The 12,894-nt window shown below is 41.2% G+C and overlaps 1 protein-coding gene across 1 annotated transcript in view; it reads left to right on the forward strand.

Annotated features, from left to right (window-relative positions):
- Positions 1-12,894, forward strand: part of elp3 (elongator acetyltransferase complex subunit 3) — a 49,012-nt gene that overhangs the window by 26,452 nt on the left and 9,666 nt on the right. The window contains exons 10-14 of the mRNA XM_033648726.2: positions 6,805-6,998; positions 9,365-9,455; positions 10,915-10,980; positions 11,131-11,358; positions 11,612-11,693. Coding sequence (XP_033504617.1) covers positions 6,805-6,998; positions 9,365-9,455; positions 10,915-10,980; positions 11,131-11,358; positions 11,612-11,693 — 661 coding nt within the window. The remainder of the gene's footprint in view (positions 1-6,804; positions 6,999-9,364; positions 9,456-10,914; positions 10,981-11,130; positions 11,359-11,611; positions 11,694-12,894) is intronic.

Raw genomic sequence — 12,894 nt, forward strand, 5'->3', positions numbered from 1 at the left:
ACAAAATTGAAAATTGGATTGTACAGGTAATTCAGACCCATTATACTGCAGGCCATCATCGACAGAATGTAGGTTTAAAGAGCTTAGACTCAGGAGAGACACCAAGATGTCAGCCCCACTGCTGACCAGAAGTCAGTAGTTGTAGTTTAATAATGGAAAAAGGACAACAAAGCAGAAGTTGAACCACTGTCTTATTGATTCCCTTGAAATTGTTAGATTGGAAGGTGGAGTAATAAGTAAGAGTAATTCAGAGTTGTGTAAAAGCAAAACACTATTTGTGTTGTTAGCGCTGACTGAGGAAGATGGGAATTTACTGTATAGTGATGAAGGCATTCAGGATACCATCATTCTTCTGAGCATCAACAGCTCTGAGTGCTTTACATTTTTTTACAGGAAGAGATTAAATTTGTGGAAGAGAGACTGTGTTTTTCTGTAGATTCGTTACATTACCTTTGTGTGTGTTTATTGAATCCTTCTGTGTGTGAATGTGTGTTTGATGATAATATGGGAGGCAGCAGCAGGTCGGCACAGCGAGAGGAAGCTGATTAAATGTGTATTTGGCCCTTAGAGTCTCTTTCTTTGCTTTCCTGTAACACTTCCTCTGTCACTTTTCCTGCCACTAGACTTAATTTCTTCCTTTGTCTCTGCTCTCTTTTTTTCTCCCAGTGTGAAGTCTCAGTATTCTCAAAGTTCTCTCTCTTTTCCCTCGTGCTATTTTCTCGTCTCCATTATCGTTCACTTTATCTTTTGCTCTTCTCTAGTCATAACTTTTCCCTTGATGCTTTCTGTTATTTTCTGTCAGTCTCTTCCTCCCATCTCTCCTGTTGCTTCATCTATTTTCTTTCTCTTGTCTCTGTCCTCTCACAATCACACCGTCTCCCTCTCTGCCTCCCTTCCCTCGTCTCGTATCACACTGACACTTTCAGATTATAGAACTTGTGTGTGGCTCCCCTTTGCTCCTCCTCATCATATCTAATCTTCCATGACACACTTCATGCTAGTGAGCAGAAAATATGCATGTTCCTAAACAATTTCACTCTAGGATCCACACAAAGCATCTCAGGATTTTTCCCGCGATCCATAAACTTAACAGCTACAATTTGAACACAAGGTGCATCTAGAAATAGCACGACAGGAATTGGAAATAGTAGAAAATATCAGAAAAGATGGAAAAAATAAAGTAGAGATGAATGTAGTTTTTCATTTTTACTTTAGGAAGTCTCACTGAAATCAATTTTTATTTTTTTATTTTTTTTTTTAACAAGAAACCTGGCTGAGGTAGCAGCCATGCTAAATTCCTACATATTTAAATACAACATGATATACAAAAATTCACACTCAAACAGAAGCACAGCTATTCTTCTGCTTGTCGTCTTCACTTATCTTGCCAGCAAGTTTTTCATCCTCCACAGTCGACTTCATGTTGAAAGCGTACGACTCCAGGTCGTTCTTAGCCTGTCAAGAAAGACAACCACATGCCTCCATCACCGCATTCTTTATAATACTCTTTTCATTTTTTTTTTTTCATTTTCAAAATTATCAGTTCATCCTCTGGACCTCAGAATCATGGGAATCATTTATAATCCTAACAAGTCAGTGTATGCTCTAGCCCAGGTTCTCCACACTTGTTTTAATTATAGGTGCCTGGTAGAGTTTTAACCACTGTGGCTCCCTGTTTTGTTTATATTGTACACATGCATGATACACATAAACTGTATATAAGGCATGGATGTATTAAGAGACCTTGATACAGCTTTGGAGGCGGGACCCCGTTCTTTCCTACGAAAGCTGCTCAGTGGCACATGAAGCCAAAAAGCTCTAGTTCCGCAGTATAAAATTAAACGGATGTTCGCCGGTGCTCCCACATCATTTGGCCCATAGAGCAGGCACACTAGAGACTACTGCTGGCTGAGCCAGATACTTCTGTTTTAGCACTCTGCTAACTTGCTCTTATAGACTTTGGAAATGTTTATGGACAGACTTAATGAAATTCTGATATTGAAACAAGTCATTTTGTGGGGGTCGTGACGTATGTATCCACTGATTTACAGACGTCTCTTTCCCAATGTGAGTCTGTCGGAAAAGTCTTTTTAGGCCCGCTTGCATCACATGATGGACTCAGCAGTTGTAATTCCACTGTCTGCCCACTATGAAAATTGGCTTCAAAGCCTAGTGACTATGTGGAAACCTGATATAAAGATGCATGACATGACAGCTCCCCAAAAGTGAAGCCAAAGCATTTCCGTCGGCCCCTGGTGGCTTGAGTGGTTCGCAGATGGGACACGGGCAAAACTACAAAATTAAAGTACACATCAAATACATTTTTCCTACAGATGGTTTCTGTTATTTAAAGTGATAGTTCAGGTTTTTGGACATGAAGCTGAGTGAAACGCTGACCATCTGTAGCTCTGATGTGACGGTGTCACTACTCTCAACGAGCCTGCTCTGAGAAATCGCCCGTAGCTTACCGGAGAAAAAGTAGTTCTGAAGATGTACGGGGGACACGTAACCAAAAGGTTTTAAGCTACAAAAAAGTATGCATGTGTTTTGTTAGACTATTTCAATAATTTTAAAACATCCCCGCATTACGTCAGACCTTGCTATCAATTGGGACTATTTTCTGGCCAGTATCACTCCGCTGTGCAGCACGGCAACACAAATCAATAAGACAGTTCATCACCACGCCGTGCAGGTGCGCAGGATAGCAGCGGCTAACGAAAACTTCATCGGCTGTTTCCAACAGAGAACCAGTAGGCTATTATTAGTGAGGAAAAAGATAGTAGTAGCACTAGCCCTATATATACCTACTACTACAGCGCGAACAGCTGCTGTAGGTAAACAGAGGAATACCAAAATGGTGCAAACTTGTGATTTCCCCAGCTGTGGGAATAAAAACATCGCCAGCTCCCAATTCCATCGGTTTCCTGTTACAGATGTAACTCATAGGCAACTTTGGCTAACCCACCACCAGAACAAAGCAGAGACTGGTCGTAATCACATATGAATTCACATTTCTATGTGATTGATTACTCATGTCATGGATTTAGCAGTTCGCCTAATATAATAAACTAAATGCCGATGGTAAAACGTGGCCGCGTATAATGTACTCTCCACAACACAACAGGCTATTAGTTCTATCAAACATTTTGTTTTATAGACAATCAGCTGCAGACATCGTTATATAGACTGGTATTAGGTAATATATCTCTCTTTGGGCACAGCAGTGCGGAAATTGCGTTTTCTCTGTCCATCGGTATCTGTGGGCAGCTGAAGTGAGCCTGACATACGCGCAGTTGCTTCACCCTCGCCAGCTTGGTAGCGAGGTTCATCCCAATTGACACAAGCCAAAGTTGCCTACAGGTTACATCTGTAACAGGAAACCGATGGAATTGGGAGCTGGCGATGTTTTTATTCCCACAGCTGGGGAAATCACAAGTTTGCAGCATTTTGGTATTCCTCTGTTTACCTACAGCAGCTGACGAGGGTGTGTCGTGAGCCTGAGCCGGTGTTTGCGCTGTAGTAGTAGGTATATATAGGGCTAGTACATCTTTTTCCTCACTAATAATAGCCTACTGGTTCTCTGACAATTCAGACAAGACTGAAGTCATCGTATTTGGTCCACAGAAACAAAGAGAAAGTGTCAGCAGTCACCTCCAGTCTCTCCCTCTAAAACCTACAAATCAGGTTAGAAATCTCGGGGTAATAATGGACTCAGACTTGAACTTTAACAGCCACATCAAATCAATAACATCAGCAGCTTTTTACCATCTAAAAAACATTGCCAAAATCAAAGGTATAGTGTCTAAACCTGACTTGGAGAGACTGATCCATGCATGTGTCTCTAGTAGGTTAGACTACTGTAACGGCCTGCTCACTGGCCTCTCCAAACGGGCCGTAAGACAGCTGCAGTACATCCAGAATGCTGCTGCTCGGGTCCTGACCAGAACCAGGAAGTACGAGCACATTAGTCCTGTGCTCAGGTCTCTACACTGGCTTCCTGTGGCTCAGAGAATAGACTTTAAAGCAGCTCTGCTTGTGTACAAGTCTCTCCGCGGCCTAGCACCAAAGTACATCTCTGACATGTTAGTGCCATATGAACCATCTCGGACTCTGAGGACCTCAGGGATCGGCCTCGTGCTGGTGCCCAGAGTCAGGACTAAACATGGGGAATCAGGATTCCAGTTTTATGCAGCTAAAATCTGGAACAGTCTTTCTGAAGATGTGAGACAGGCCTCTACTCTGACAATGTTCAAATCTAGGCTCAAAACAGCTCTATTTCACTGTGCATATGACTGAAAGGATCTTATCTGCACTCTTCTCTTTTAAAGTTCATTTTATAATGATTATTTATGTTTTTATTTTGTATTGTGATTTTAATGCATTTTCTTGTTCTGTAAAGCACTTTGAATTACTTTGTGTACGAATTGTGCTCTACAAATAAACTTGCCTTGCCTTGCCTTGCCCGTGGTGATGAACTGTCTTATTGATTTCTGTTGGCGTGCTGTCTTGCGGGCCTGCACGGCGGAGTTATACTGGCCAGAAAATAGTCCCAATTGATAGCAAGGTCTGATGTAATGCAGGGACGTTTTAAAATTATTGAAATAGTCTAACAAAACACATGCATACTTTTTTGTAGCTTAAAACCTTTTGGTTACGTGTCCCCCGTACATCTTCAGAACTACTTTTTCTCCGGTAAGCTACGGGCGATTTCTCAGAGCAGGAGGCTCGTTGAGAGTAGTGACACCGTCACATCAGAGCTACAGATGGTCAGCGTTTCACTCAACTTCATGTCCAAAAACCTGAACTATCACTTTAAGGTAGTTTCAATCACACTGATGTGTGCTCAAGTGTTTGTTTTTTTGATAAGTTTGGTTTTAATTAGTTATTTAATGCTATCAAAAGGCGGTGTGATGTCATGATTGACTGCTATGAATGCCAAGCTGAGTGCTCATGATCAGTGGCGCTGTCCACAGTTGGTTGGACAGACGTAAGGGCGGGAACTCAACACCAGGAAGTTCGCTACTGTGCAAACTCTGATTACAAATGATGTCACCATCGTAAGATGTCAGTGGCTGTATCCGGGATATTTAGCCTTTATTTTTGCAAAGTGGGATAAAGTGAAAATGTATCGCCAAACTTTATAAAATGGACAGGAAAATGCTTACATTTTACAATTATGTTACATAATTTTTTTTAATTTTTAAGCACTATTATCAGGTCTTTTTTTTTTTTTTTTTTTTGAGCTGTATGAGTCCTGTGAACTAAAATGGGTTTTATAAACCCCTGCTCTAAACCATTGATGTTTACATATTGCTGTCTCTTATAAACATATTTACTAAGCCACTTCAGGATATGAACATGAGGAGCTTTCAGAGAAATAACAATTTTGTTCAATGGATAAAAAATCTAGATGAATATTTATCTCAAGTAATAATTTTAGCCATAATTGTGCTGCCTGTCCTTCAGCTGCCCCATGACCCTTTAAAAGGATTAAACAGAAAAATATAATGAATGGACAGCATGAATGAAAATTTCAGCTTGTAGGTTGTGTTTGCTTGCAGTATCCAATTTATAGAGAATAGGAAGCAAATGCTGCAAAGATGATGCAAATAGCAGCTGAGGTTTCAGTGGAGGGATGTTTACTTGAATACAAAACAACCTCCATGAAAAATTGGTAATAATAATTCCATTCAGACCTTGTTGGCACAGAGCTCTTCAGTACTGGTTGTTCTCTTAATTTTCTTTTCTATTTGCATGTATGTATTGTTGTGATCATATCCCACTGATTCCTAATGTTAGCCTGGATCACAGAGCAGTTTAGGAACTGCAGTAGGCAGAGGGCAGCAGCAGGAGAGCTTAGCATCCTCCTTGTGTCTATCATGGCTGTACTGATAATGAAATTCGATTACAACTTCCTCCCAGCCCGAGATCCTCTCTCACTTATCTCCAGTATACAGACGCTCCCTGTCCCGGGGGACGCATCCTTAACAGGGTTCCTCTCCACCGACCAACAGGAGCTCTGATACGTGATCCAAACTGTCAGCAGCTGCAGAATCCCCAAAATAGTGCCTAGTCTCTTTTTGTGGGACATGTCCTCATGTGATTATGAGCTGTGACGAGAGAGAGATTATATGATACTGATAATGTGGCCCATTTTGGAGAATGTGCCTCCATTCCAGATCTTCACGGTTCTGATCATGGTATCAGTAGAGAGGGGAGGGAGGATGACTGGAAATCACACTGATTCCCTTCACTGCACTGAACCACACACCAACATTTCCTTCAATTGAATAACTGAGCAGTGTTGTGCCATTTCTTTCATATCTGCTTTGTATGAGCCGTGCCTCTCCAAATGGATGCTCTTTAATTAACACTTTGATGGTGTCAGTTATATAGGAAAATAAACTCTGCAGGCATGACTTCCAAATCACCTTTATTTCCTTTATGTTTTGTTTTTTCTTTTGTCAGTTTAAAGAAGGTACACGTCTGTCTGTTGGCTTGACAGTCAGATTTATTACCACTGCAGATATGGCCATAAATGTCAGTCCATAAAGTGTGGTAAAACAGATAATGTCAAATAAATGGATTCATTTGTTGTTCTTCATGTTGAAATACCTAAGTGTGTTACATTCATTGGAGATTGTGTCAGAAAGTCAATTTCAGAGGACTAACGACAGACAAACTGTAATGGTGGCTGTGACTTTGAGCTGGTGAAGTTTTTCTTCTCAGACCAAGCATGGATGCTGAGAAATGCCGTCTGATTCAGGCCTTGATGCATTACGTGAATCTGTGTGTTTCTTGCAGGAGTTTTTTGAAAATCCAGCCTTCAGACCTGATGGTTTGAAGCTGTACCCAACACTGGTGATCCGAGGTACAGGTCTGTATGAGCTGTGGAAGACGGGCCGGTACAAGAGCTACACACCCAGCGCCCTGGTTGACCTGGTGGCCCGAATCCTGGCGCTGGTGCCACCCTGGACACGAGTCTACCGGGTGCAGAGGTGAGACAGCAGCCCTTTTTATACAGAGATGGTGCTATAGATGCTACAAAGTCCCTTCTTTTGCAGCCTTTGCATTTTTACACAGCACCAAACAACAGTGGCATCATGCTGCTCCAGTGTGTGATTTTAGAAAGCATGCAGGCATTGCGGACTCAAAAGAGGCGTGACGTGTAACATAACAGCCTTTAGGGTGTATAACATACACATAACATATGCATCATTAGCGCTTAATAAACAGTAGCAATGGCATTAACGTGGCAATAACAATCATTTACTGTCCTTATATGGATGCAGATCTTGTCCTCTGCTTGGAGAATAAGGAGCTCCTGGACCTGGCCACTGTTCTTCTTCTTCTTTGAGTTGGCTGCTAACTGCTACGAACTACTTTTTAAATGTCCCCGCAATGGGTTGTATGCATAACACGTCATCAAAACGTCACACCCATGCTGCCAATGACCCTGTCCTGTCAGCTGTCCCTTTTATATAGACATCATGGCGGTGCTGCAACTACCTCTGCTGCTGCCTTAAAGGCGAGACAACTCTGACCCCCATTCCACAATTGGGCCTTTTATACAGAACAGTGAGGCGGCATAACGGCATGAAATTCCCACCTTGAAGAGGCAGTGTAAAAGGGGCTAATGAATGGGCCTGATATTGATAGTGTGACCCAAGTGACTGTAGATTAAAGTCTTGTCATAGAGCAACTCCATACTTGAAGGTCTTAGTGACAGGAGTCCTCTGGATCGCTCTAACTTCTCTCTGACTTAGGGGCTAATATAAAGGGACAGTTCATCATATTCCACATATTTTTCCTGTTATCTGTAGGGCTGTTTATCAAAGTAGATAGTTTTGGTGTGAGTTGCAGAATGTTGGAGGTATCGACTGTAGAGTTGTCTGCCATCTGTCCAGTATAATGGAACTAGGCTATAATAGCACTCAGCTCATGGGGCTCAAAATGTAAAAAGAAAAATACATTTGAAAAACTCACCAGCAATGTGTCTTTCCAGAAATTATGACCTGATTATTCAAGATAATCCACAGTCCTTGTTGTGAGCAGTTCAAAGTAGGAACCAAACTATCAGTCTACCCACGAACAAGAGGGTTGTGCTTTTGACAGTGTGAAATGTTAACATTAATGGTATCCTCCATGCTTTTGAGACTGTACTGGGAGACACAGCCAACCTTCTTGCAACTGCACATATACTAGATGTGCCATCCTGGAGGAGCTGGACTACCTGTGCTGCTACCACCTCATGCTACCAGCAGTGACAAGGACACTAGCAGAACACAAAACTAGAGAAGAATCAATCAGGAAGGATGAAGAGAGAGCAACTGTCTGTGGCCACCACATGCAAAACCATTCCCTTAATGGGGGTTGTCTTGCTTTTGCCCCTATTTAAGTTTAACTGACTTGGTGTTATACTGTGATGAGTAAGCACTCCCTTAATTTTTTAAGCAATGTAGTAGTTACATTATATTGGAGAGAGGGCAGACATCTCTCCAGTTGATATCTCTAACACTCGACCAAAATTCATACCAAAACAGTCTATACTGATAAATAGCACTACAGGTAAAAGGAAAAATATGTATTTTTGAATATGGGGTGAACTGTCTCTTTTTGCTCTATTCATGTCTCCGTGCTGGCAATAGCTGTGGCCAGAGGCATTATGTTTTTGAGTATCCATCCATATGTTTGTACGTCTGTATGTCAGTCTGTCCATCCCATTCTTATTATCGCGATACCACAATAATGCACTGAGGAAATGTCTTCAAATTTGGCACAAACATCCACTTTGACTCAGTAATAAACTGATTGAAATTTGGTAGTTGAAGGACAAGGTCACTGTGACCTTGTGTCTGTCTCATTCTCGTGAACGAAATATCTCAAGAAGGCCTTGGGGAAGTTTCCTCAAATTTGGCACAAATGTCCACTTGGGCATGTTTTGCGTAAAACTCTTTTCTGGCCATTACTCAACATCATATCTCAGGAACAGAAAGGGAGACATTTGGTCAGATACTGAATTGGTAACTCTAATCTTGGTTGTCAGCTTGAAACTATGCTGATGGTATAGATCTTGTGTGCTGTCGGGGGGAAGATGTGTGAAGCATCCATGTTTTCATAGACTTAACTGCAGCTTCACGGAGGCATACAACTGCGAGACTGTCATTCTAGTTTACTCTGACCAAAAACCTAAAGGTTAGGGCTTACACACTTTTAGAATATAGAATATATGAACTTGGCCCCAGGTATAGATTTATTTTTATGCTGTTGTGCCTGTAAAATCCCATGTTAAGCTACTTTTCCATAATTTTGCACTTGTGTCATCTGCCTTTTCCCTGCTTCCTGCTCTTGCTCCGCCTATCAGGGACATCCCCATGCCGCTGGTGAGCTCCGGAGTGGAACATGGCAACCTGAGAGAGTTGGCACTGGCCCGGATGAAAGACATGGGCACTGAGGTGAGACTCTCCTATTAGACTCAAAGACACCGTGTCAGCTTCTTTTGAATGAAGAAGCTAATCGACTCATCCAGCTGGGATGTGATCCAAACAGGTACCACAAAAGTTTGCAGGGCGCGGCTGCCAACAGACAAATGCTGACTGACTGTCAGAATAATTTGCATACGTTGCTATAATAGAGAAAGATGACAGATTAAAAATCTGTCAAGTATAGTTTAGAAGTGTTGGAGCGTAGAATTGGAGCACCCTCTCTTTCACGCCCTCCACACATTTATTGAATTTATGTTGGAAGGTAGATGACAACAGCTGAAGTTCATCCAGCCTGACAACACCAGGGGAGGGGGCACCTAACCAACCAGCACAACACATGAAGCAGAAGACCCCTCACCAACTTCCATCAAAAAACACTCGGGATAAAAAGACTCATCCAAACTGTTCATCAGAAAACACCTATGGGGTAAAGAGCTGGGCTGAGGCTGGTATTGACTCTCAGGCTGAAATCAGTGGCAGCTTCTGCGACTTCCCACCAGCCCCACTCGGAAAACATTTTGCCTGGTTCTGCTTTGTCCTCAGTACCTTTTGTTTATTCATTATAAAAGACAACATTCAGAATCAATTGTAAAATCTGTTTTTACCACCTTAGCCTTTGTTTTTATATATATGTTTTTTATTTTGTAAGAACATAGCATGAATATGAACAAAAACGAAAAAGAAAAGAACACTAATGGGCAGAGCACATCCTGGAAAACATCAATAACCACAGTCATAATTAAATTAAATACTGAGCAGTTTTCCTTTTAAAAAGTACTAAGGTTTATATACAAAGCAATTTTTTTTAAAAATAAAGAAAAAATAAGTATACACAGTAAGGTTTTGTACATTAGAAACAAAACAGTAGTTTTTACCATGAAAACGTTTTTTTGTATAGGCACCCGGATCTTATCAAACACATCTCCTTTATCTTCATTATAAAATCTCAGCCTCTCCAGTATAAATGTGTTTGCCATACAGTGTCCCAGGAATTAATCCTAAAACCCAGGAATGAGTTAAGTTTTTAGCACTTCTGGTTCCCTTGTCTTGAAGTCATTGGGTTTTTTGAATAGGTTTTTAGTAGGCGTGTAAATCATTAGTTTCATCATGATACAATATTATATCGATTCGTCGGACAACGATAAAATATTTTCTGATATTATGAAGTCTGTCATGATACAGTTTTGATTCGATGCGATTTAGGGGCATGTGACTGATATGAAACAATATCATATGATCATTTGATGTTAACTGTTACAGCAGAAGCTGCCACTCTTTTTTTCTTTTGTCCATAAAATATTTTCAGATTTATATTCCAGCCTTTTTGTGTAAAAATTGAAATTGATGTAAACATTAGATTCTTCGGGACGTCCCAACATTTTTAGTTTCTGAACTGGTTTGACCCATTTAAGTGTTTCTGTGTGTACAGTGTCGAGATGTGAGAACACGAGAAGTGGGCATTCAGGAGATCCACCACAAAGTCAGACCTTACCAGGTAATGGACAGCATCCTGAAAGTGCATTTTCATTTACAGAGTCAGAGATCAATGAAATCAATGAAACGTATTTTTCTATCCAAAAAAAAGTTTCTATTTACCAATGGAGTGTTTTTTGTACAACTTTAACAAAGCAGAGTGTGTGTTCAGGTGGAGCTGGTGCGGAGGGATTATGTGGCCAACGGTGGCTGGGAGACCTTCCTCTCCTATGAGGATCCTGAGCAGGACATCCTGATTGGCCTGTTGCGTCTGCGTCGCTGCTCCCCGCAGTCCTTCCGTGCGGAGCTGAAAGGAGGAGTGTCCATCGTCCGTGAGCTGCACGTTTACGGCAGTGTTGTCCCCGTCAGCAGCCGAGACCCCAGCAAGTTCCAGCATCAGGTGGCTGCATTTTCACACATAGACTGTACATATAAAGTAGATACCCAAACACTTTGATGTCTTTTCCAGCTGTGAATCTGATTGTTTTTCTCTGACGCTGTAAGACATCAATCCTGGCCTGTATTTTCTTTGGCCCACATGAAGCCAGAAAAATTGCAGAGACTGAGATTAACCACAAAATAAGGCATACGTAGCTCAAAGTGTTTTGAAAAGTGACTGACTTTCTTTGTCTGTTCTTTTCCACTGCTTCCAGGGTTTTGGTATGATGCTGATGGAGGAGGCAGAGAGAATTGCCAGAGATGAGCATGGATCCAGCAAATTGGCTGTTATCTCGGGTAAGAAACAAAACAGCACAGGAGAGCATCATTCAACCTCTCGTTAGACACTGTTGTCTGGATGGTGGCACGATGTGAACACACAGCACCACAAATCTGCAGTCAAAGGCAGATGATGTGGGCCTTTTTTAGACAGTTAAATGTTCTGTGTGTTATTTTCAGAAAATGCTTGTCATTAGTGACACCAGTGCAGTCAGCATCCTGTTGCTTGTGCTCGCAGTCTATAGGCGCAAGCAAGCACCTCGGCACTCGCCAATAACAGTGACATGACACGATATTTATTCAGGGTATATGCAGGAATCCTGAGGTTAATTTCAATACCTTTCTAAGACTTTTTTAAGACCTTCCAAAAAAACCTTAAGACTTCATTGCCACTGCAAGCTGTCGTTAGCAGCAACGCATCTTTAACTTACTAAACAGTTGTAGTTTGCAATTATATCTATGGAGCACAAACATACAACATAACTCAGATAAGATGAGAAAGAAAGAATAAATTACACCAAAGGCAGGTTTATTAAAATACACCTTAGGTCATAACAAGTAACACAGCTCTACAGCTCAACATCAGCTATTCAAGGCCAACTTGCTGAAAACAACAATAACTTGGTGAAATTACAATAATACACCAACATCAAAACTTATGACATATGCCTCAGTTCGTGTGTTTTGCCTTCCCTCAACTTGCATTTCCCCATTTTTATTGTCTTTTGCTCCTCTGTTTGGCGCCTGGACGTGCGCCGTCGCTTGATGTCGCACAGGTACGTGCACGGCCCCGAGTGGCAGTCCGAGCGTGCCTACCTACACATCGTTGTTTGTAATAGTTGCAAGGAGGAAAATAAATTATACATTCATGGATACTTAATGTCAAAGCTTGAATGCCAAGAAAATTTAATACTTCATAAAATCGCGATTAAGACTTTTTAATACTTTTTAAGGGCCTTAATTTTCTGACATTTGATTTATCAACTTTTAATACTTTTTAAGACCCCGCGGACATCCTATTATTGTGATTGACCAATATTGTGTTAATAGAATGCTGGAAAACCAATTACAATTTTTGAATTTTGAATAACGTTACAATTTGGACCACTGGCTTTGTGATGCTAATGAGCCTGCTATTTGCAGTGTTGAGGCAAAACAGCCTATTAGTGTTAGTCACATTTTACTCATTTTTATTCTTCATAGTTTCAGTCTAGTTTAA

This window comes from Epinephelus lanceolatus, chromosome 13, assembly GCF_041903045.1.
Source record: "Epinephelus lanceolatus isolate andai-2023 chromosome 13, ASM4190304v1, whole genome shotgun sequence".
In the NCBI taxonomy this organism is placed as follows: Eukaryota; Metazoa; Chordata; class Actinopteri; order Perciformes; family Serranidae; genus Epinephelus; species Epinephelus lanceolatus.